General features: G+C 55.8%; 9 protein-coding genes across 9 annotated transcripts; 3 read left to right on the top strand and 6 right to left on the bottom strand.

The window, feature by feature from the left end:
* Nucleotides 1–545: 545 nt before the first annotated feature.
* Nucleotides 546–2,435, bottom strand: UV8b_07250 (uncharacterized protein; the record flags this gene model as incomplete). The annotated part of the gene is made up of 3 exons (XM_043144747.1): nt 546–574; nt 699–1,271; nt 1,448–2,435. The coding sequence occupies 3 exons, from the start codon at nt 2,433–2,435 to the stop codon at nt 546–548; spliced, it is 1,590 nt and encodes a 529-aa protein (XP_043000682.1).
* A 1,011-nt stretch (nt 2,436–3,446) lies between these two features.
* Nucleotides 3,447–5,131, bottom strand: UV8b_07249 (uncharacterized protein; the record flags this gene model as incomplete). The annotated part of the gene is made up of 2 exons (XM_043144746.1): nt 3,447–4,853; nt 4,946–5,131. The coding sequence occupies 2 exons, from the start codon at nt 5,129–5,131 to the stop codon at nt 3,447–3,449; spliced, it is 1,593 nt and encodes a 530-aa protein (XP_043000681.1).
* Nucleotides 5,132–7,614: 2,483 nt separating this feature from the next.
* UV8b_07248 (uncharacterized protein) lies at nt 7,615–8,691 on the bottom strand (the record flags this gene model as incomplete). Its single annotated transcript, XM_043144745.1, has 1 exon — nt 7,615–8,691. The coding sequence occupies one exon, from the start codon at nt 8,689–8,691 to the stop codon at nt 7,615–7,617; it is 1,077 nt and encodes a 358-aa protein (XP_043000680.1).
* Nucleotides 8,692–9,070: 379 nt separating this feature from the next.
* UV8b_07247 (uncharacterized protein) lies at nt 9,071–10,001 on the top strand (the record flags this gene model as incomplete). The annotated part of the gene is made up of 3 exons (XM_043144744.1): nt 9,071–9,157; nt 9,340–9,526; nt 9,613–10,001. The coding sequence occupies 3 exons, from the start codon at nt 9,071–9,073 to the stop codon at nt 9,999–10,001; spliced, it is 663 nt and encodes a 220-aa protein (XP_043000679.1).
* A 597-nt stretch (nt 10,002–10,598) lies between these two features.
* On the top strand, nt 10,599–11,187 carry UV8b_07246 (uncharacterized protein; the record flags this gene model as incomplete). The annotated part of the gene is made up of 3 exons (XM_043144743.1): nt 10,599–10,669; nt 10,801–10,849; nt 10,936–11,187. 3 exons carry the CDS (start codon nt 10,599–10,601, stop codon nt 11,185–11,187), a joined length of 372 nt encoding a protein of 123 aa, XP_043000678.1.
* A 192-nt stretch (nt 11,188–11,379) lies between these two features.
* UV8b_07245 (uncharacterized protein) lies at nt 11,380–11,745 on the bottom strand (the record flags this gene model as incomplete). Its single annotated transcript, XM_043144742.1, has 2 exons — nt 11,380–11,529; nt 11,602–11,745. 2 exons carry the CDS (start codon nt 11,743–11,745, stop codon nt 11,380–11,382), a joined length of 294 nt encoding a protein of 97 aa, XP_043000677.1.
* Nucleotides 11,746–11,840: 95 nt separating this feature from the next.
* UV8b_07244 (uncharacterized protein) lies at nt 11,841–12,220 on the bottom strand (the record flags this gene model as incomplete). Its single annotated transcript, XM_043144741.1, has 2 exons — nt 11,841–11,997; nt 12,102–12,220. The coding sequence occupies 2 exons, from the start codon at nt 12,218–12,220 to the stop codon at nt 11,841–11,843; spliced, it is 276 nt and encodes a 91-aa protein (XP_043000676.1).
* A 5,980-nt stretch (nt 12,221–18,200) lies between these two features.
* UV8b_07243 (uncharacterized protein) lies at nt 18,201–19,423 on the top strand (the record flags this gene model as incomplete). The annotated part of the gene is made up of 2 exons (XM_043144740.1): nt 18,201–18,220; nt 18,379–19,423. The coding sequence occupies 2 exons, from the start codon at nt 18,201–18,203 to the stop codon at nt 19,421–19,423; spliced, it is 1,065 nt and encodes a 354-aa protein (XP_043000675.1).
* A 438-nt stretch (nt 19,424–19,861) lies between these two features.
* On the bottom strand, nt 19,862–21,860 carry UV8b_07242 (uncharacterized protein; the record flags this gene model as incomplete). Its single annotated transcript, XM_043144739.1, has 4 exons — nt 19,862–20,267; nt 20,378–21,432; nt 21,562–21,707; nt 21,815–21,860. The coding sequence occupies 4 exons, from the start codon at nt 21,858–21,860 to the stop codon at nt 19,862–19,864; spliced, it is 1,653 nt and encodes a 550-aa protein (XP_043000674.1).
* Nucleotides 21,861–22,954: the final 1,094 nt, after the last annotated feature.

Genomic DNA, 22,954 nt, shown 5'->3' with positions numbered 1-22,954 from the left:
TGGGAAGATGGATGTGTGAAGCAGAGGATGTGGGAGAAGAAGAAGCAGAGATGAAGGGAAGACGAACTTGTTGGTGTTGAGGGAATATAGGAAGGAGGTGCTGTGCAGGGTGCTGGCGAGCGGGGTTGGCTTTGTGCATCCAAGGCGGCTGCAGCGCACGTCGTGTGACTGACTGACGGACTGGCCGGCTGACTGACGGACGGACGAACTGACGGACTGACGGACTGACGGGCTGACTGACGGACTGACGGACTGACTGATCAACTGGCTGGTTGGCTGGTTGACAGCGGCAGCAGCGGCAGCAGCGGCAGCGGCGGCAAGTGGCGGCCTGGCCTGGTGCGCGTCGGGCAGCAGCAGCACCCGCCACGCGGGCCATCGCGGCCATCGCGGCCATCGCGGCCATCGCGGCCGACGCGGCGGGAAACAGGTGAAACAAGACAGAGACAGAAACAAAGAGGAACAAAGAGCACACACAGCACTCCAGCCCGCAGCCGCATACGCATACGCATACGCATACGCATACGCATACGCATACGCAGCACTTCTCACACACACTGCGCCGCGTCGTTGCTACCTGTTGCTCGCCACACACCAGTTAGCACTCAAAGGGGGGGACCAGAACTAAAAGAAACAAATTTGGAAAAAAAAAAAAAAAAAAAAAAAAAAAAAAAAAAAAAAAAAAAAAAAACACCTCGTACCGTTGACCATCTTGCCGACCGCCTGGGCGACGCTCGTCACCATGACGGCCAGGCCAAAGGCCACCACCGCGCCGGCCGCGTAGGTGCGCCAGCCCCGCGTCGCCAGGCGCATGTAGCACAGCGGCGGCAGCACGTACGCCATGGCGACGGCGCTCGTCGCGCCCACCAGCTCGAACACGGCGCCCAGGTCGCACGTCAGCAGGCTCGCCGCGGCGGCCAGGGCCACCAGCCCCGTGCTGAGGGCCACGTGCCGCCCGCGGCGGAAGCCCTCCCCCGGGAACCAGTACGTCAGCATCACCTCGCGGCACACAAAGGCCTCGAGCGGCAGCGTCGTCAGCATGTTGAGCCCGAAGCACAGCCGCGCCACGTTGACCATGGCGTTGTCCGGGGGGAAGTTGTTGAGCACGTTGCCGAGCGTCTTGTCGCCAAAGGCGAGGAAGCCGGCGAGCGCCATGGCCAGGCAGGCCAGCAGGGACACCCCCGTCGACCAGTGCGTGACGCGGGAGAAGTTGTCCATGGTGGGCGTCTTGAGCGAGCCGTAGATGAGGAGCGAGTTGTGGTGGCACACAAAGGCTGTGTGTTGTGCGCATGGCACGCAAGTCAGCGACGGGGGGGGGGGGGGGGGGGGGGTGGTTTGGTTCCAGGTCAAGGAGGTCAAGGCTGTTGCTGTTGTTGCCGGTCCGCGTGCCGGGGAACAAAAGGGGCACAAAAAAGGGGAAGCAGGCAGTTGATCCCAAAAAAACACTTACCAAACGATATCACCCCAATGGCCTGCAGCATCCCCCCCCCGTTCACCGTCAGCTGCGGCGCGCCCAGGGAGCCCCGGGCCTCGGGCGGCACCAGCAGGCCCTGCACCAGCACCGTCGCCACAATCACCAGCATGCCCGCCAGCGCAAAGGTGCTCGCCTTGGCCAGCTTGGCCATGTCGCGGTACAGCGTCAGCGGGTAGCTCACGCCCATGACCAGGACGGCGATGGCGACCCGCCTGTCCGTCAGCAGGCCCACGACCGGCACCGCCGCCGCACCCGGCCACGCCGCCGCCAGCACGTGCGGGATCGTGTCGCCCACAATGACGCCAAAGGCCACCATGCCGCCAAAGGCAAACACCCACTGGGCCGCGCTGATGGCCACCAGGCCCGGCCGCCCGAAGCAGTGCTCCACGGTGCCCTGGAAGCTGCTCCTCCCGCTGAGCTTGCTGTTGACGACGATGAGGCGGATGGTCCAGTCGATCACCACCGTCAGCCCGGCCAGCAGCAGCACGCCCGCCGCGAGGCCCGCCTGCCGCATCGCGTACGGCTGCCCGATGATGCCCGCGCCGATGATGGAGTTGGCCATGTTGACAAACGCCGACCGGAGCCCGGACTTGGGCCGCCGCATCTGCTGCTCCAGCCGCTCGCCGTCGCCGTCGCCGCCTGGTCCGCCCCCGAGCGCGTTGGCGACCGCAACGCTGGGGGCCTCCATGTCGGTCAGGAGCGGCACCCGATGCGAGTGCTGGCCACCACGACCGTCGTCGTTGTCGTCGTCGTCGTCGTCATAATCGTCGTCATCATCGTCGCTGTCGGGCTCGCCCATGACGGCCGGGTGCAAATCAAACTGCACGCGATTCGGCGTTCGCGGCGTCTTTCGGGACGCGTGCTTGCCCGCGTAGACGACGAGGTCGTCGTCACCGTCCGGCGCGTCGTCTGCCAGAAACGCCTGGCGCTCTGCGTGCCCTTTCGGCTCGAGGTTGTCCGCCATTGTTTTCAATTCAGGGGGCCGCGCCTTCTCGCCAGCGACATTGTTAGAATGCAGCGCGTTTGTTTTTTTTTTTTTTTTCCTTTTTTTTTTTCGAGCAGACGACGAGCAGATGACGAGACGAGCAGCTGAGCACCCGAGGTGTTTCAACCTTGGGCCAGCGCAGCGCCTGGTGGGTGGGTGGTGGGTGATTTTAAACGAGCAACGACCGGGTAGGTAGGTGCGTAACGGCGGAGGACGGAGGCGCCAGCCGGTGTATGGCTATCGACGTGCAGGATTCGGCGGAAGATGGAATGACGGCGGCCAAGCTGTCCTGATGCCGTGCGATGTCCGAGCTGGTACGTGGTGGTAGGAGGTGGGTGGTTGGTCAATAAGGAGGTAGGTAGTAGCGGATAGATGGTAGGAGGGAGGTTAGGTGCATGTGGCAAGGCGCGTAGGATTGAGGTTAATGGTTGGTTACATGCAGGTAGGGAGGTACTTCCTAAGGACTCAGGAGGTAGATGGTGGGTGCTGCACCACCCACTGTTGGTGGTGAGGTACATAGGACGTACACACCTCCTGTTGCTGCTGTAATTGATTGCCGCCGGGACAATAAACAATGAGCCATTGAGCCCGGGGCTAGGCGGCCTGGGCCTCAACTGCCAGCTAGTCCCTACATGCCTGGTAATGCCAATGCCCTGCCATCGCATGCTTCACAAGACGGCCTTCCAGTCGCGTCAGGCAATTCGCACCTCAAGTGCTCGTCCGTTGTGCGTCCGAGAATATGTATATGCATGTATTAGATATTAAACAGGTATGTACACAACTGCTTCCCAAAATAGAGTCGTCGGGTCCACCTCTTTTCCTTTCCGTCCCGTCTCAAGCCTTCACACCCCACCCCGATAAAATGCGCCGTCGTCGTCGTGCCGCTACATGGGTATCGCAATGTCGTCCTTGCACTTGTTGTGTTGTCCTCCCCAGATCCGCAAAACGGCTCCCCTCTCCCGCTGGGGCCGACGTGGGGTTTCGTCGGCATCATGCGCCCACGACAGCCAGGGCCACCATCAAGATGCTGCTCGCGACTTGTGCCCAACATCGGCGGCCGGCACTTGCAGCAGACGACTTGGACGATTCCGTAGGCTTTGCTGCGTCGCGGCCAGACCCCGCTGCGCCTGTTTCATGGCCCCCGAGACCCATGGGCGACTGGTTGGACGGGGTAGAGCTGCCGGACGTGCCCGAGACTTGGCCGGTCAGGTTGGTTGCCGTGCCGGTCGTCGGGCTGGTGGACGTCGACGTGGGCGAGCCGTCGCCCGAAGCGCTCTGGGAGCCGGCTGCAGCGGCGAACCCGATCCGCTTCCGGTCTCTGTCGAATACAGCGTAGACATTCTTCAGGAACGTGTCTCCCAGGAGCCAGGCTCCCTGGACGACTTCGTGCCCATAGATGTTGCTGGTGCACTTGCCCGAGCTGTCCTTTGGCGAAATCCAGTCCCGAGGCGAGAGTTGGTAGTCGACTCCGGAAAAGGTAAACGTCAGCGACTTGTCGCTGTCGCATGGCACCTTGAAGGTCAACCCGTCGTCGCTGCCCGAGCCCGGAACCACCGCGTGAAGCTTCTTGACCAGATCCGCCGGTCCAAAGATGAAGGAAGTGCCCGTGTCGATGTAGCTCAGCACCCCTCCCGTCCCCGCCTTTTTACCGTCATAGGCCATATCGTCAAGCTGGATGGCCCAGTCGCCGTCCTTGCCCACTGCCGTGTAACTAATGTCTCCCGTGTACTTGTCGGCATTCGTTGCGCCAAACCTGATTTCGCCCTCGTTTGTCCCGTCCGAGGCACGATTGAGCGAAACGCCAAAAATGTTCTTGTCAAGCTTCTTGGCATCGGCCAGCGTCTTGAGAAAGTTGGCGCTGGCTCCCTGACTCATCGACATGCCGAGAATGCCGTCAAACGCAAAGTAGGCAAAGTCATCAGAAGTCTTTGAAGCAAGGCCGAACGAGTACTGGACGCTAATGCCGGCTACGCTGATTGCGTCGGAGACGATGCTGCCCTGGACCGTTCCAGTCCCGTACGAAATGGTGAAAGACTTCTTCGCCTCGACCAGCGTATCAGAGTCGCCCGATCCAAAGAGATTGTGCATGGTGCAGGCCTTGTCGGTACAGCTCGATCCCATCACCCAACTCGATCCGGCACCGGTATCCAGCAACATGTAGAACTGCCTGGCCTTGGAACCCAGCTGAGCTGTGATGAAGTATGAATAGTCGGTACCGTCCTGGTCGATTCCCGCAGCCATGGACTGAGTTGGTTGGGTGGCATTTATAACATGATACGAGTTTGCGGACCTCTTCTCCAAATCAACATTTGCAGCAGCCGCCGAATTCGCGTGCCCATATTTGGTCCTCAGCCAGATGGCTTGTTTTGAAGCTCTCGAAGCCGGTGAGCCATTGTTCTTTTGTCATGATTAGCGTGAGTAAACGGGAACAAGACTCCGTCGCAGGGGGGCATATGAAGGCGACATCTAATGATCCCGGATGCACTAACCCGGCCTGCTTTCCGCTCGAGGGCAAAGGAAACCCCACGATTGACCGCATACGCAGCAGCATTCCGCTTCGCCTCAACCGGCAAGGAAAGCTCCTTTTTCTCTTTCAACCATACGGGGGTGTACGGGAAGAAGGCAGAAGCACAGAGGGTCCATAACGCCAGCGGCAGCAACGCAACAGCAATCATAATTGAACGGTGAAGAAAGACTATCCAACGTCGTGCTGCATTCGAAACGTATCGAGGATCGGCCAAGAGGGCGAGAAGAAGGGTAATGAATCGTGGCAAGCGACGACGACGTATCGCACGAGGCCGGCTGAGATGCTATCATGCAAACTCTTTTCCAATTCAGCAGGGTTGGGGTGATTTCCGTAAACCGAGGGTGAGACTCGACGATGGGGAGAGCGTTGTCGAGGAGGATGGATTAATCGACTATAAATTACACGAAACCATGGCAATGCTGAGAATGCAGTGCGGCGCGGCAACGACAAGACCGAGAGGGAAAAGATAGAAAAAGAAAAAAAAAAAAAAGGCAAGATAATCAACGCGAATTATCTTCTGGTGAAGTCCAATGGCTGATTCGTTCCAGATCCTGAACAATTAATGAAGGAAACACACAAGGGAAGAAAAAAAAAGGATGACGTCGACGGCAAAGCAATTAAAGGAAAGACGGAAAACCAAGAATTAAGAAGCTGGCAGTACTCGGTATGCAAAAGACGACAGGAACCAGGAAAAGAAGGAAGAGATCGAAAGATGTCGATGGACGAGGCTGAAGATGAGGGAAGGGGCAGGAGACCAACCCTGCGGGTCAGTCATGATGTACTCCGTACGCCGTACTTGTTCTCGGTACAGTAGAGTAGCGCTCCACGGTCCGCCCTCTGGAGTCCGTGGGCATGGGCGCGGGCGATGGGACGAAAGGGGTTCCTGGGAAGCTGCCAATCCTTTCCGGACCGGGATATGACTGCATGTGGGACCAGGGGGATGTGAGTGGTTGGCTGGCTAATGGCTGGCCCACCGGCCGGCCCGCCTCGAGAGCAACCAGCTGCCAGGTGGAGTTATCGAACCGAGTCCACCCAGCCTTCAAGCCCACGGCCAGCCCACCAACGCGGCGAGGAATGAAGCACGGCGCTACCTGACGTCAGCAACGGGCTAGCTTAGGTTAGGTAAGGTAGGTACCTTATTCCTCTGTCCTCTGTTGAATGCCGGTCACTTGTTGATGATGAGCATCAGCCGGTTGCATGTGAGCTTCGATCCCGAGCCGGCCAGCTGGGCTTTCGTCTGCTGCTGCAGCCAACACTGGCACCGCTACCGCCAAGACTGAGCCTCTGAGGGATGAGACCTGAGGGCTGGGAAGCCGCTCAGCAGCAGATGTTTCAAGTTTCTAGTGACCACAGACATGCAGCTCGCAGCTCGCTCTGCCCCACCACCCACCATCGCCACCACCGCCACCACCGTAGACTGTAACCACCAGGCACCAGCGTACACTGTACGGAGTAGACTGTGGACTTTGTTTCCGTACCTTAGCTACGTTAGGTACGTCCGTACATGTACTTACCTGACGGCAGACTGCCAGTGCCCTCTACTAGCCGAAAGGGGTAGGCCCAGTGTTTGCATGTGGTATAACGTTGAATGAACATGAACTGGAATTGACCCCTGGGCTATGAAGCTCGTCTCTGCGCCGAACCTCCAGTGTCAAATGCCGTCGGAAAGTGATGCTGCGTGCTGCGAAGTCCGCGCCCTGTACGGAGTACCGAGTATACAGATTCCCGTCTCGGCCTGTTCCTCCTGCGCAAGCCCGTCAGCATTGCCGGTCACCAGTGCAGGGAAGCCGTTTGAGTACAAGAGTGTCGACGTCGGGCCCTTGTTTCGGGCGTCCTGCCGTTGGGATCTTTGGGTCAGTCGCGCCAGACTAGGAAGAGGCCGGCGCTTTGTTCGTCTGTTGCCCCCTCAAACCCTGGCTCCCTGTTGGATGGAGATCAGCGCATCAACATCGTCAACAGGTCAACAGAGGAGAGAGAGGCTGTTGGCAGAAACCCCGGCCGCCACTTCCGATCACGGGGTACGCCTGCTGATGACACCACGACACCACGTCCGGGCCAAGTGGTCATTGTTGAGGAGCTTCGGTTAGTCGGCGGTGGCCTCGCTCTAGTGACGGCCATGGCATTATCGTTTTACCGTCGTGGGAAGTCTTGGCGCGGCTGCCACTGGCCTCTTCGGCAGCCCGAGCTCAGGGGGGAGCCGACGCGGGTTAACTTGTCCGTGTGCAACTGTTCTCTCCGCAAGGGCCCGCCGGGTCGCTGCTTAAAGTTGGTCTGTGGTATTTAGAGTTTGATGGCAGTTGCCGGACCTGCTGCCAATCTTCTTCATCAGTGCACATGGGCCATGCTAATCTCCAATTTCCTGCTGCCTCGCCATTCTCGACGCGACAAGGCGTTGGCCAAAGATGTAGGACATTCTGGGAATCTTCAAAGGTCACACTTCCTGTGTTGAAAGTACATGCAGAGCCGTCTCGTCCAGTTATGAGCCCGAGCTACAGAGTAGCTGTGCTGAGATTTCAATATCCCAGTTGCCTGGGTGTACACCCCATGCCCGCGGCTCAACCCTCCCGGAAAGCCGGGAAGCCGGAAAGCCAGAGAACGAGAAAGCCAGAAAGCCAAAGCCGTGCAGTAGTGCTATGCCCTCCAACTGTCCGGGTCGACTCCAATATAGCCTGCCGCTCTATCCAGGATCTTGGCCTCCAGCATGCGTGCTTCCAGATCCCCCTCCTCTGCCACCTCTCTTCTCAGCATCTTCCACACTCGAGTCACACGCGCCTCGTCCGTCGGCTGGACTTGGACTTGATGAACACCCGGGACCAGAGCAGCATTTCTGACAAAGTGCCAGACCGACTCGTTGCGCCATCTGTACTTCTCAGTCAGCGACACCACGTCGTCAAACACCCCCGCGGCCCTGCTCGGAAACAGCAGCGCAAGGTGCAGCAGGAACGACCAGCCCGATATGTCGTCGTGGTGAAGGCGGCACCACCTCGCAACCAGGGCGACAATCTCACCCGCCCCGGTATCCGGCTGGCCGGTGCCGCGTCCCTCGCGCGAGGTCCGCAGCGCCATCACATCCCTCGCATACGACCAGGCGTGGTAGTTTCGCGCGTGCCTCTCTGCCGCAACGCATATGACCCTCTCGAACTCGTGCGCCGTGTCCACCGGCAGCTCCGCCTGCTCCATCTGCCGCAGCAGCCATCGTTTGTGATTCCACAGCACGGGCGACTTTGTGTGTCGGTGCAGCCTGCTGGTCAGCAGGCTGTTGAGGACGAACGACTCGCGGGCGAGCCTCTCCCTGTATCCGGCGCTGCCCGCCGCCTGGCTCTGCCGTTTCCGCAGCAGCAGTCTTTTCCTGGTGTTGGCTGCCGTAAGATGTTCCGGGTCCATGAGGAGGATGACGGCCGTGGAGCTTTGCAGCTCGTCGTCATCGCCGGCGACGGGTTCGCCGCTCTGCGACAGGGAGCTTGCTAGGATGCGGCGGGCGTGTAGGAATGCCTGTGCTAGCCTCAGCCGGGGGATCGCGACGAAGCGCCCGTCTTGCAGAAAGTGCGCGCTCTCGTCCACGGCGTGGCTTCGCGGCAGTATCTCTATCTCGAGGTATCCATGTTGCTGTTGTGTGGTCGAGAAGACGGTTGCCACCTGTTCAAAGACGTCCGCGTGACGGCCGTTTCCCAGAGCTTCCTTGACACTGGGATCAAGCGCCCTTGACATTTGACCTTTGACATGCCTCGGTGGTTCGGTTTTCGGTTGCGGTTGGTGTACGTTTCCAATCCCGAGCAAAACATATCGAGCAAAGCATATGTCATGCAGGGTAAGCCCAGACGGGTTGGTGGCAGCCGCCACCGCCAGCCAGCCAGCCAATCCAGCGGGGAGAATTCCAGCATGACATAATCGTCGTAGCCTTTTTTTTGCATGAAACGTGGAGCCTCGCCCGCCCGCAGAAGTAGCTCTGTAAAACAACCACGCGACGGCTACGTTTCCTGCTCACCCCCGCGCAACGGTCGGGCAGCCACATCTCTTTCCTTCATTAATTATTTGCAAACAATCTTGCTTACCCCGCGCGGAGCCCGTGAGCCCCCTTGTCCGGAACATGGCGAATATACTCGTAGTCATATTTGCCATTGAGGTCCTGGCCCAGCTCATCAACGCCCTTGGTGCGGCACAGATCAACGACCTGGTATGCAGAGTCCAGCCCCAGGAATCGTGATATAACCTCCAGGTTGTCAGTTGCAAAAAAAACCAAAAAACCAAAAAAAAAACCACCCCAAGAAAAAAAAGGAAAGAAAGAGAGAGACAGACAGAGACACACACACAGAGAGAGAGAGAGAGAGACGGCTTGCTAACTACAGGCGCTACTAGATCTGGACGATACTCAACCATCTCCCAATCGCCACGTCCAAGGCTGACGCCGAGCAACGCCAGCTACAGGCCGAGTACGTCAAGGTCCGCCAGGAAATGAACGCAACCAGCAGCCAGGACGAGTTTGCGAAATGGGCCAAGCTTCGCCGCCGGCACGACAAGCTTCATAGTAAGCTGGAGGCCACAAGTATGTGCTGCCATGCCCATCTGTGAATTCATCGAGACGTGAGGACCGAGATTGACGGCTGGTGATTTCGTGTGTTTGCGCTACAGAAAGAGAACTGGAGGCTTCCAGGTCCCAGTTCGACAACTACCTCACGGCGATGCGGATGCTGGCGATTAAGGTGCCGCAATACGTCATTCCCTACTGGTATGGAAAGGAGCCCATGTTCTGGCTACCGTACGGATGGTTCCCGTACTACGCCGAGTGGATCATCTCGTTCCCTCGCGCACCGCTGGGCAGCGTGAGCGCGCCGTCTTGGCAGTTGGCCTGCTCGGGCGTCATCGCGCTCGTCATCGAGATTGCCGTTCTCGTTGCAAAGCGAATCCTTGCCCCGTCCGGGACGAAGCTGGCTGTGCCTGCCGCGAGACCTGCCAAACAACAACAACAGCAGCAGACTGCTGCCTTGTCAGACATGCCCCAGGCGAAGAAGGAGCTGTAGACTCCCTGTATAGAAACGCTCGTGGTAGCCTGGGTAAAAACACCGTTGCACTAGTTTACAAAATGGCCAGACAGCAAAGCGTGCTACGAAACGGAACGAGTCCAAAAAGGGGTGACATGTATCTCGTTGAAATTTGACGCAAAGTTCCTCATTGCAAAACGCTGAGACTTTGTAACACGACAGAGAATGACCCTTGGCAGGGCACTTGGGGATTAATCTAGGCTGCATTTTGACTCTGGCGACCACTGAGAGGTGGCCAGAGCTTCGAACGCGCCGGATCACGGGTCCCGTGCAGTTTCGCGGCAGTTTCGCGGTGGGAAGCGGGCCAAAGCCTTGCGAGGCTTGGCGAAGCGCAGGACGTCAGGATGTCAAGTTAAGGGTTGAGTGGTATTCCTAGCTGGAGCTAAATGTACATGCAGAGCCGCGTGCTGCGCCAACACGCACGGGCAGTCGCGGGGGGTTGGATGAGGATGATGATGAGGGTGATGAAGTTGCAAAGAAGAAGAATCGGGAGAGATGAGTTTTTTTCAGCGGGCCGTGGTTGATAAAGACGCCGGCGCCCCACCTGACACGAGGATGGACAAATGGAACACGAGAATGGCTGACCGCAGGCCGTCGACGGAGCCGGAGAAACTACAGGTGCAGCAGCAGCAGCAGCTCAACTGCACGTGAACATGAACGGGTCTATTTCTTTTGCGCGGGTCACCTGACTCGACGTGGAGTGGGATGCGTCTTCCGTCGTCGGACTTGTCCCAGTGTATTCAAGTCATGTACGGAGTAAAAGGGCCTGCTTCAACAGGACGGCGAGGGAAATTTCCGTCGTTGGATCCAATGCCAAGTGCGCATCGGTATGTATGGCCTGTCTAGGGCTAACCCTCGTGCACTGGCTGGGCACTGGGCATGGTCTCGCCAGACTGCACTGAACCTCGTGCAGTTGAGAGAGCAGCAAACGGAGGCCCGTCGCCAAGAGACCGGATTCAACATTGAAAAATACTCTGTACGTACGGCAGACAACCGCTATCGGAGCAGCATCACTGGCACTGGCATCGGCATCGAGCTCTCCAAGCTTTCCTCCGCCCCAGACAGCCCCAGCCAGCATGTCGATGAAAACCTTCCCCTGAGCCCTCCGTATGCAGCAGGCTTACCAGCCTTGATCAACGCTGAGCGCCTACTTCATGTCCAATAAACCCCGCTCCTGCGTGTTTACGTGTTCTGATACAGTGTGCAGCGTGTGATGGTATGAAACGGAGACAACAACTTCTGCATGTAGTGCTAAAAGAATGCATTGCTAGTGGAAAGAAAAATGGGTGGACAAGTACAACTTCCGCTGGGTTTAAGCTCCCACTGCGTGTTTATGTCTTCCCCGGGCGGCATTGTTTCACGGCGGTCCCAGCGGGTCGGTCACGCAGTAAATATACCCATAGTCAAGGTATTTGGCGGTTCCAATACACGGGAAATCGTTGCCAGGCGAAAGTCGTTCTGCCCGTGTCCTGTAAAGCGTGAAAGAACCACTTGCTTTGGGCTGGCACTGTCGGGGACGCATTAGCATACGATACTCGGAGGAATCTCGCGTGTTTCCGGGAAGCAGGACAAAACTCACGCAAAAGCTGTAGACTTTGTGGTTTTTGGTTGACTTTTTCTCGCAACGGCCCCCGCTATCATCTGAACCGGCCCTGCAATATACACCGGCGGCGGCGGCGTGGGCCACGGCTGTGGCGGTAACGACGAATAGATGCAGTTTCATGGCCGCGGCTGCGTGCTTGAAGCTTGCTGGGGTGGGGGGGGGGGGGGGGGGGGGCGAGTAAGTTGGTCGAGGTCGGTGGGAGGAGGTGGCCAGAGTCATTTGCTTGGTTTGCGAGGTGCGACGGCCGGCTTTATATACGTCGTGTCGGGGAGATGGTCACATATGGCACGCGTGGGAGGTTTTCGCAAGTAACGGGATCCATCTGGCGAGATAAGCAAGGATATTCGCAAGCAGAGAGATCGATCTATCTGGCTTTGACGAGCTTTAGCAAGGGTATTCGCAAGCGAAGAGACCTATCTCTGCCTGGATTTGAGCGACATCAGCAAGAACGTTCGCCAGTAAAGAGATCTACCTGCCTAGAATTGACGAGATAAGCAAGGATATTCCAGAGAGATCCATCTGGCTGGCTTTGACGAGATTTAGCAAGGGCATTCGCAAGCGAAGAGACGTATCTCTGCCTGGATCTGAGCGACATCAGCAAGAACGTTCGCCAGTAAAGAGATCTACCTGCCTGGAATTGACGAGATAAGCAAGCACATGCAACCGGATAAATCAAGTAGTTGTGCAGCTTTGACCCTTTTCCTTCTTCTTTTTTCCCCCACACGTGCCATGTGTGTATGCAATGATCACATGGTAAACACCTTGGACCCGGACAACGGAGAGTTTAGCCAGCGTTTCACGGAGGTCTAGGCCGTGTTTCGCGAATGCATATGCCGGAGACGGAGGCTGGATCGCCGTCGTCTAGCCTTGCATCTGGTGCTTATGACTTAATTATCCCTTTGAAGGGGGGGGTTTCATCCTTTGGGGCAGGCCCACTTTTTCTGCCTACCGAGCTGGTACTCCGTACTCGCAACCAACTGGCCCAGCCGAGGGTACAGGTCAACCGACCAGTGTCCCCCCCTTGCCATCCGACCCCCCCATAATAACTTAACTGACGTGACCTGTTGGTTTTACATCAAGGGGTACCCAGTTGTACGTAGGGTCGCGCGCGTGGTATCGTGTACCGTAGGGTCACCGATCAAAGGTATGATTCTTCTTTGGTCATGACTAACTAAGAAAGGTAGGAAAGGAAGCAAAAGAGGGGGAATTACACGATGTGGCCTTTTTGTGCGTGCCGTAGTCACGTGCATCGGCGCGGTCGGGCCGGGCTGCCCGCGTGCCCTACCGGGCACAGGGGCACAGGGGCAAAAGTGGCCACATCGTGTGCAACGGTGTGCGCGGCACATTCGTCGCAATATGCCCAATTGGGCACCTTGCGACAGCGATTCCGACACTGGCAGCTTCTCTTTTTATAGAAGCAAACATCGGAATCGCTAGGATGTAAGGCGCACACATAGAAAAGAAAGTGCGGCGCGGTCTCGGCAGGTTGTGCCGCCGATAACGTTGTCGCGCCGCGCGGCAGCATCATACCGTACATCCGGTATGTTGAATATCGTAGCCAAAAGAAAAGGGGCAGCAGTAAATGCAGTAACAACGGCAGCATTGAACATAATATTGAACATAGGAAAATCCACCCACTTGCCATACATGATATCACCAATACTTCCCAAATTCAGTCAGATATTGACCGGCCTCTTCACCCACCCTTCAACGCGTATAACAGCCTTATTGTAGTCGACGAAGGTCTTAAGGGCTTTATTAGGCGTTCCCTTAGTTATTGCGTCAGCGAGATTATTATTCCCGTTGATCCAACGGATCTTATAAATCTCCCGGCGCTCGTATGACTGTCGCAGGGCCATAATATCTATCATGAGCCTCTTTTCCTTGGTAGTGCCTAGCTTGACAAGGCATTCATATAACGAAAACGAATCCATACACACGACTATAGGGATCTTCGGCAATCCCAGCCTACTAGTAATCATGTTAAGGGTCGTGCCTATCGCATATGCGATATCAACCCCTTGCACCATGCTATATAGCTCTGAAGCGAGTGCGCTTCGCGTTACACGCTTGCTTTTTGTAGAGCTGTAAGTGATGATATTACCGGTCAGCTTAAAGGCATTATCTGTAGTATCTTCCTCGTTCCCTAGTATAATCACGTAACCAATCTAGGAGCTTAAATCTTTATTGTTGGCAAAGGATCCGTCAACAAATACAAAGATCTTAGCTGTAGTAAGGGCCAAATTGATGTACCGTAGGCCACGATCCTGGTTATCGAGCTGCCATTGAAGGCGCTTGTTCAACCTCGCGATATCCCTAGGGTCAGGTTGTTGATGTTGTGCCGCAACAGACAGGTCAAAAGACGCCTCGGGTTAGCAGACCGTAGCCACATAAGCACCGCGAGCGCGTTGCTCGACATAATTACGCTGGGCTATAGGCGCATTCTTGTCGATGGTCGCGATCTTTTTGCTTTGGCCTTTCTGGCATAACGTCATTATGCCATCGGTCTTGTTAATTGTGAGCATACATCCGTTGAATATTAGGGGCACGGTTGGTGATAGCTTCGTCTTGGGCTTGGCGTTGAAGCCTGCCTTGGTAAGCTCCAATTCTTCCCATTGGAAGAAGGCATCGTCACTTAGGCCGAGGGTATCGTCAGTCTGCATACCTACGATACCGAAGCATGTGGTATCGCTAGTATCGTTAGTACGGTCAGTATCGTCATTACCGGCGGATATCAGCAAATAGGGGTCATAGGTCGATGTGGTTATGCCCAACTTCTCGCGATGGTGCCGGAAGTATGTCGCCCACCAGTGGGTGCCTGCCTCAGCTATTCCGTACAGTGGCTTCACCACTTCCATAATAGTGTTATTGGGGTATTAATACGCTATCTGCTTAGGTAGCTTGGCGATAATCGATCTATTGAGGGTGGTGGATAATTGCACGTAGGCTTGCGTAATATCACGTATCCAAAGGAACAGGCCGTGAGAGCGTTGTAATGAGGGGGCCAATGATATTAGTAACCGTTAACTAGCCCGTTGGATTATAGGGGACTGAGTTAATATCAATTGTTTCTCATCATCGCTATAACCTTATATGACAAGCCTAGATTTCTCATACGGTGTATCCATGCCTTTTCCTTTGACTTCCCGTACTATATGTGAGTTAAACAGGCGTTAGGCTCTATGTTTACCGATATTAAAGGTAACGAATCGGAACACATCGCGGGCTTGTAATGCTTCTATCTCTGTATAGTTAGACTGCTCGAAAGGGTCTCCCGGGGTCGTGATCTTTCCTTCCCAGCGTAATTGGCTAGCAAGCTGTAGGTCGGCTTGCTCTTTCGCGGTTAGGAAAGAGGTGTCAATGATAGTATTGGAAGCTATAGCGTTGACGATAGCCTCTTCTTGGTCCTTATTGATCATGACGTCGGATACCACCCTTGCTGGTGATAGTGATACTGGCCGTAACGCCGGTATCCTAGCTGGGTCAGGGTCAGGGGTTGGCGACGATAATGTCGCGGCTGCAGGTAGTCTGTCAGGGGCCGGCGATAATGTCGCGGCTGCAGGTATCATCGCGGCTGGAGGTGCGGCTGCAGCCGGTATCCTGACTTCTAGCCTGCCGGGGCGGGCCGGGCCTTCGGCATAGACGATATCTTCAGGATCGTCGGCATCAAGGTTAGGGTCGTGGTTATATGGCTTGACGACCGTTGACCGGAACTTGACCGGGCCATGAGGCATTTGCACAATACAGGTCTCACCATCGAGGCTGACTAGCCGGTACGGCCCGTGCCAGCCACCTTTCTCTCGCCATACCCGTACGTCGGACTATAGGGGTAGTCGGTGGATAGGCCACGTGTCCGGGCCGTTCCGTTGGGCGAGGGCATCGCGAACCTGGCGCCTAGCGCGAGGCATTTCCTAGCTTCGTCAGTAGCCTTTCGTAATGTCAAGGCACGTTGTGATACTGATAAGCTAGGGGGTGAGTCATCCGTGAGTCGGGGATACGCTCCAAAGACTAGTAATGTGGGTACTAGGCCGTTAGGCCCAGCAGAATCATTGACGGCTTTAATAGCTAGCTGTAATTTCTGTTCCCTTGTTAATAGGTCGCCTACTTCTTCGTTGACAATGGTATAGGCTCTGCGTAATAGGGCGTGATATCTCTCGACTTTGCCAATACTGTCGTGGGCTTCGACAGGGATTTTATCCATATTAATAGATAAAAGCCGGGCATTGTGACGGAATTCGGCAGAAGTAAAGTTTGGTCCGGCATTGTGAACTATCTAATCCGGCGGGCCGAGATATGTATCGATCCAGCATTCCTTGAGGGCATTCTAAATATCTCGGGCCTTCTATCTTTATGGGTTAAGGAATCTAGCTGCCTAGAAGCTTGTTGCGGCATCCATAATGTATAATACCGGCCGATTATCAATATAAAGGATATCTACGATTATCTCGTAATTAAATTGGCGGTCATCCTTTAGGGTGAATTTAAATCGGCTGGGTGCTTTTGCGTTCATCTGGCATTGATGGCATATGTGGGTGATACTCTCGATGATGTTGCGGTCGATATCATTATAACCAGCCCTTTGAAGCAATTTGGTAAGCCTGTTGATAGAGGGGTGCCCGAATCGACGATGTAGCTGACGGATTTCCTGTGACGATAGGTGGAAGGCTGCAGTATCTGTGGTATTGAGAGTCCACTATGGATGTCCCTATTTCCTGATAATAGGGACCTTGATATCCCCTTTAATAAGCAGGTTATTAATATTATCAAGCTTCACGCCCATCCTATCCATATCCGTGATAGAATAAAGGAAGGGGGTGCCGCTGTTAAGAACGTGGAAGGGGATATTGCCGAATATCGTCGGAACATTCAGTATGCCGGAAGATGTGGCAGAGCCTGCGCCGAAATTAACGGTATGCTGTTTATCTGTTGACTTAATCGTCAAAGATTTCATCAATCTCATTAGGGCTCTTGCTTGACCTATGCCTGCTGTGGATAGGCCGGAGGCGCCGGTATCCGGTAGGATTCCGCGGAAGGTATGGTCACCCCGGCCCGACCGCGCCGATGCACGTGACTACGGCACGCACAAAAAGGCCATATTGTGTAATTCCCCCTCTTTTGCTTCCTTTCCTACCTTTCTTAGCCAGTCATAATCAAAGAAGAATCATACCTTTGACCGGTGACCCTACGGTACACGATACCACGCGCGCGACCCTACGTACAACTGGATACCCCTTGATGTAAAACCAACACTGATCGGGGTACCCAGTTGTACGTAGGGTTGCGCGCGTGGTATCGTGTTACGTAGGGTCACCGGTCAAAGGTATGATTCTTCTTTGATTATGACTAACTAAGAAAGGTAGGAAAGGAAGCAAAAGAGGGGGAATTACACGATGTGGCCTTTTTGTGCGTGCTGTAGTCACGTGCATCGGCGCGGTCGGGCCGGGCTGCCCGCGTGCCCTACCGGGCACAGGGGCAAAAGTGGCCACATCGTGTGCAACGGTGTGCGCGGCACATTCGTCGCAATGTGCCCAATTGGGCACCTTGCGACAGCGATTCCGACATGACCATTGCTGTGGGCTATATTCTTAATATAATTAGTTTATTAGAGAATAGTGGCTCAGGTCACTTTATATAGAAAAATATATAAAAAGTACTTTCTCTGCTATTTTACTAGGTTCTTAGGTAGGGGTACCTAGAAAAAGAAATTAGAGAAGTCTCTTTATATATAAAAATATATATAAGGGTACCTCTCTTTCTATTTCCAGAACCTACCTAGGTAGGTACCTAGGTACTTAGTAGAGGTGCTAGAAAGTCACTTTATATGGAAAAATATATATGAAGGTACTTTTTTCTGCTATAGTACCTAAGTACCTAATCTAAGTACCTACCTAGTAAAAAGAAAGGAAGTCGCTTTCTATAGAAAAGTCTATATAAAAGGTACTTTCTTTACTTTTAATACTAGGTTTTTGGGTAGGGATACTAAATAGAAATATAATAGAAGTCACTTTATATAGAAAAATATATATAAAGAAACTTGTAGTCTAGTGGCTACTATAGATTAAAGGATCCACTACTCTTTATTAGCGTATCTCTCCATTAGGAAAGAGCATTGGTCAGGTCAGTTAAGTTATTATGGGGGGGTCGAATGACAAGGGGGGGGCACAGGTCGGTTGATATGTAGTCTCGGCCCAGCCGCCAAACCTTCTTCACCAACAAAATCCTCATACTTGAGATTCCGCCCCACAGCGCCCTTGTGCCCTACGGGTGCGATAAGTACGCTGTAGCTCTTGTGAATCTAGAAATAGAAATTGCTATTACCTTAGGTACCTACCTCCTACTAACACCATCAAACAGGTAGGTACCTAGGTACCTAAGTTGATGTAGCTGTCCGTACAAGGACTTCTACCGCCCCACTCAGGCCCACCGGCGCCCAGGCACCAATCTCGCCCCCACCACGTGCCTGCGCTCCTACTTCTCAAACCATGACGACAACCTGTGCCGTTCCGTTTTGAGCCTTGTCAAGATCCTCTGTGCCTGGCCGAGATTCGTCGTCAACCTGCACCCGCCTGACCGCCATGGAGATTTCCTGGAGCTCGTGAGTCTCTACAATCCCGTCCTCTTGGCATCCTCCTACCACCTCCTCCGCCAAAGAAACCATAAGAAGAAGAAAACAACAAAAAAAGATACCCCGATTGCAAACACCGTCGAGAAGCATCAAAAAAACATCAACTCCCACCGCTGACCCCTTCGCAGCCTCCAGTCCCTCCTCATCTTCTTCGGCCCCATCCTCCTCCCCAAAGCCATATCGTGGTACCGGTCCATCCGCGCGTCCTCGCACGGCCTTCCCGTCCAGCCGGCCCCCCCCCGCGTCCGCATCGTCCTCTTCCTGCTCTTCCTCCTCGCGACCACGTACCTCTTCCGGACGCTGCCGCCCTTCGCCCCCGAGAACCTCTTCGCCCGGACGCAGAGCCGGCTCCAGATCCCCGTCGACGTGCTCTTCAACCGCGTGGCCACCCTGCGGCCCGGCGGCGCCCTCACGCCGCGCGACCACGCCCTCCGCGCCAAGTTTGTCAACCTCGAGAGCAGGCTGCTCTACCTGCAGTTCGGGCCCGACGCCCTGGCCGACTGCCCCTTCTGCCACGCCGACGAGCCCCGGAGCTACTTCTACTACGCGCTGCCGTCCATCCTGTGGCCCCATCTGGCCAACCTGGTCGTCGTCGCCGCCGCGACCAGCCCCTCCGCCACGGGCAGGCCCGGCGCGCAGTGGCGCACCCTCGCCACCATTGCCTCCTTCACCCTCGCCGGCCTGGAGGCCTACGCCGTCAGCTCATACAACTACCAGGCCAACGCGCGGGCGGCGCGCCTCGGCGACCTCGACTTCTTCCACTGGTCGGTGCGCAGCTGCCGCCTGGTGGCGCTGGCCGCGCTGGATGCCGCCCTCGGCTGGGCCCTGCACCTGTCCGCCACCAACAGGGCCTTTGCGCAGCTGCCCTCGGCGTCGGAGCGCGTCGACGACGTCGCCAGGGGCTTGATGACGGTCAAGAGCCGCCTCGGGGCTATAGGCATCATCAACAACACCGCCGTGAGGGACGACGAGCTGCGCAACCGACGCCAGAGCTACTGGGCCCACGAGGTCCTGCTGATGAGGGACGTCATGGAAGAGAGAGACGTCATTGAGGGCGTCAACGACGCGCTGAGCAACAGGATCAACATTGATGCCATTTCCAAGGACGCGGAAAAGTATGCCGATAGTGTGCTGGAGCCGTTGTGCCACGCAGACGAGGAGGGCACGTGGTGACGTTTGAGTGGATGACCCAGTAGAGCCGGCTCGTAGGGCTCCAGTTCGGCAAACGTTTACATGTATACATATGTATGTGTGTATGTGTGTGTGTGTGTGCGCGTGCGCGTGCGGGTGTACGTTGCCTGCTCCCTTCCATTTCCATCGTCAGCAAAGCCTTGTAGCACACGTCTTCAAACCAGGCTTGTGACCAAGACAGCCCGACGGGCTCATGCATCATCATTGTCGCATGTCTACAAAGACTCCTACATAGTCGCTACTTCCTCATCATGTATTATACGGGCCACTTGGACGCCCGCACTGCGCGTGTTGTTCTTCGCCTTTCTTCGAGGCCACTGTACAGTACACATCGCATTCCCCCGCATGGAAATCCCGACCATGCATGCATGCGTTCCCTATTCCTGCTCTTTCTGCTTCTTTCCCACGCCGGCAAACACTTCAAGTCTTGGCGTCGGCTTGTCCTGCCGCCGACGACCGCGCTGCAGGCACGCTGCTGACGCTGGCCGACCGAGACGCCGCCGAGTTTGCCGCGCCATCGGCGCCTTCCTGGGCGCTTCTCTCCAGGAAGCTGGCCCACAGCTCCGCCAGAGACTCTCTATCCTTGGCGGACGTGGGTTCCGAGAATATGTCGGTGTGGAGCGACGGCGAGCTCGGGGTCCGGTTGAAGGGGCTGGGCGGCAGGCGTAAGCTGCCGGCTGACCCGCCGGGCCGAGCGAGCCCGGCCTGCTCTCGCTGCTCGTCCGTCCAGTTGAGGTAGCCTGCCATGATTTGGAGGACCTGGAAGCGCTTGACGTCGCCGCGGTCAAGCGTGAGGAAGTGTAGGAGGTGGTTGGTGACGACTTGTCTAGGCGTTGTCGTCAGTAGCGGGTCGACTTGGCAGGTTCAACTATACGCAGAAAAAAAAGGGGTAGGTGTGGGGGGGGGGAGGGATTCGTATTTGCCCATTGTTCATACCTATCAACGTTGTCTTCTGGCTTCGTCTTTTTGAGATAGCGCAATGCCTTGGTCAGGTGGTCGTTTAAAACGATGGCCTCGTGCCTCAGTTTGCCAATGAGCAGATTCTTCTCCTTGACCTCCTTTTCGAAAGGGGCTGTTCGTTCCAGTTCCCTGGCCGTTTCGTCCTTGGCTTCTTCGGCCTCGGCAGCCCGCGTCTCGGCTTGTTGGGCGAGCTGCTTCTGTGCTTGCAGCTGGGACTCGGTGGTCTCCACCATGTCACGGAGCTCCTTCTTCCGGGCGTCCTGGATCTCTCGAAGGGCGTTTTGCAGGTTGTCGACGAGGGTCGTCTGGCTGTCGCGCTCTGCAGCGGCAGCTTCGTAGTTTTGCCTCAGCGTCGCCAGCTGCTCCTCCAGATCGGCCACCTTGTCGGTCAGGTTCTCCTTGATGGAGCGCTCTTCCATGGCCAAAACCTCCCACTCGCCCATGGCGTTTGCCGTATTCTCCATTTCCTCCTTGAGATATTGCACCGTCCTGGTGAGCTCCTCCTTCTCCTTGTGCCAGTTGTGGGCTGACAAGTTGTTGCGGCTTCGGAGCATGGCTAGCTCCCGCGTCGCGTCCTGCAGCTCCTCCTTGAGCTTTTCCACGTCATCGCCGGTGGATTGGGCCGAGCCCTCGAGGTGCTCGTTCTGCGCCTCCAGCTCCTCGATGCGCTTCCTTGCCTGCTCCAGCTCGGCCTTGTCGCGCCTCAGCCGGTCGCTCAGCGATTCTTTGATCTTCTCGATGCGGCCGAGCAAAGACGTGTACTGTTCCTCGGCGTCTTCCTTGGCGGCGTTGCTTTCTTCAAGATCCGCCTTCAATTGGGATATTTCTTGCTCGTGGGTCGTCTGGATGCTCTCGAGCTGCTTGCGAAGCTGCTCCACCTCTGCTCGCAGGGCCTCTCTCTCCTTGCCCATGGCCTCCAGCTTGGCCGCCGTATCAGAATCGCCTCCAGGCCTTTCTGCTCCACTGCCGCCATGCTCTCTGACATGTCCGTTGCCGCTCGAGTCCAGCTTCTGGATGTCATCGGTATCGATCTTTGGCGGTGGAAGGGAAGGGGGGGGGGGGGGGTTTCGCAATCAGCCATCACATGGTTTTTGTCGAAAGAAGAAGAAGAAGAGGAGGAAGAAGTACGCGAAGGAGATGGATTTGGAGATTTTACGTACGGTTTCTGCGTCGTTGGTTTCGCCGTCGATGTCGCCGTCGATTTCGGGCTCGTTATCCGCATGACAGGCATCGCCGTTGCTCAGAGGCGCCGCGCCCTTGTTCTTGCTCGCGTTCTTCTTCTTCTTGTTGTTCTTCTTTTTGGACGCTGCAATGTGCGCCCCGAAGAAGGGGAAGGGGGCCGTAGTTAGAACACACAGAGGCAGCCCCGGCGGCGGAGGTGCAAAAGCACAACAAGGAGCAAGGGCGACGAACCGGAACTGGCCGTTGGCAACGACTCTGCAAAACCCGTCGAGGACATTGTTGCAGCAACGAGGCACGGCAGTGAAGCGGCCGGGACATGCGTGCTGAGCTGATGCGGTTGTTAACTGGTCTAGTTTGAGGTGGCGAGGCGCAGATGAACAGTTGTCAAGTACTACAAGGATGCGACCAGCCGGACCACGGGCTGCGGTAACACCAAAGTCCAGACGCCAGCAACCTGCCAGGGGGTACGTTGCCCTGACGCTTGGGGGGGGGGGGGGGTCGCGGCTGGGGCCTGGCCTGCTGCGTAATGAGCAGTGGGCAGTGGGCAGTGGGCAGTGGGCAGTTACTTGCCGGCCCCCACTGGCTTCAGTAAGTTAACCAGACTGACTGCATGTGGTGATATCAATGTAATAATGATATGACTGGTCTGGCAGCAGTCTCCTCTGCAGCAGCTGGGTACAGGTACAGGTTAGGTACCGCCGACGAGGCAGGCGCTGAAGAGTAAACTGATGGGCAGACTTGTGCCATGTCGTTTACAGGCGTGCTTCTCGTGGTTTTGCGGCATTCAACCCCAGCCAACACGACAACCTTGTCAAATGGGCTACCTGGGTTTGCAACGTTTGAGATTTGATGGTTTTCCTATCCGCCCAGCACTTTGCTCTTCCTTGTGGCCGTGCCGATTGCATTCATGTTGCCAACACGAGCAGATTCTAGGGACAGAAGCAGTACTCACTCAGTACGTACCACGGAGGCTGGTTACGGCTACGGAGTACTCCCACCCCTGCTTAGTCAGAAACGCGCGTGGTGGGGCACGCCACCAGAATTTTTTCCCTCGCTAGGTATGGTATGTATCCAGGTATCCAGCGGCAAGGCTCCTCCTTCCTTCCTCTTCATCTTACAAACATCTTCGCCATCACACAGTAATGAATGAACAAGGCCCTGATCATCGTGGCTTCTTCACAATGTCGTGCGAAGTAGAGAGTATTGCCTTTCATAATCCCATTGCTTGCTCTTTTGGACTTGAATGTGTCTTTTCGCAAGGTACAAACAGGTTCGTCTATGAGTGCCGTGGGTTCGCTTATGCGCAGACATTTTTATGCCCAAACCCCAAAAAAAAAAAAGAAAAAGAAAAAAGAAAAAAGAAAGAAAGAA

The sequence above is a fragment of the Ustilaginoidea virens genome, chromosome 6 (genome assembly GCF_000687475.1).
Source record: "Ustilaginoidea virens chromosome 6, complete sequence".
Taxonomy (NCBI): Eukaryota; Fungi; Ascomycota; class Sordariomycetes; order Hypocreales; family Clavicipitaceae; genus Ustilaginoidea; species Ustilaginoidea virens.
This window is presented reverse-complemented; position numbering and strand designations above follow the sequence as displayed.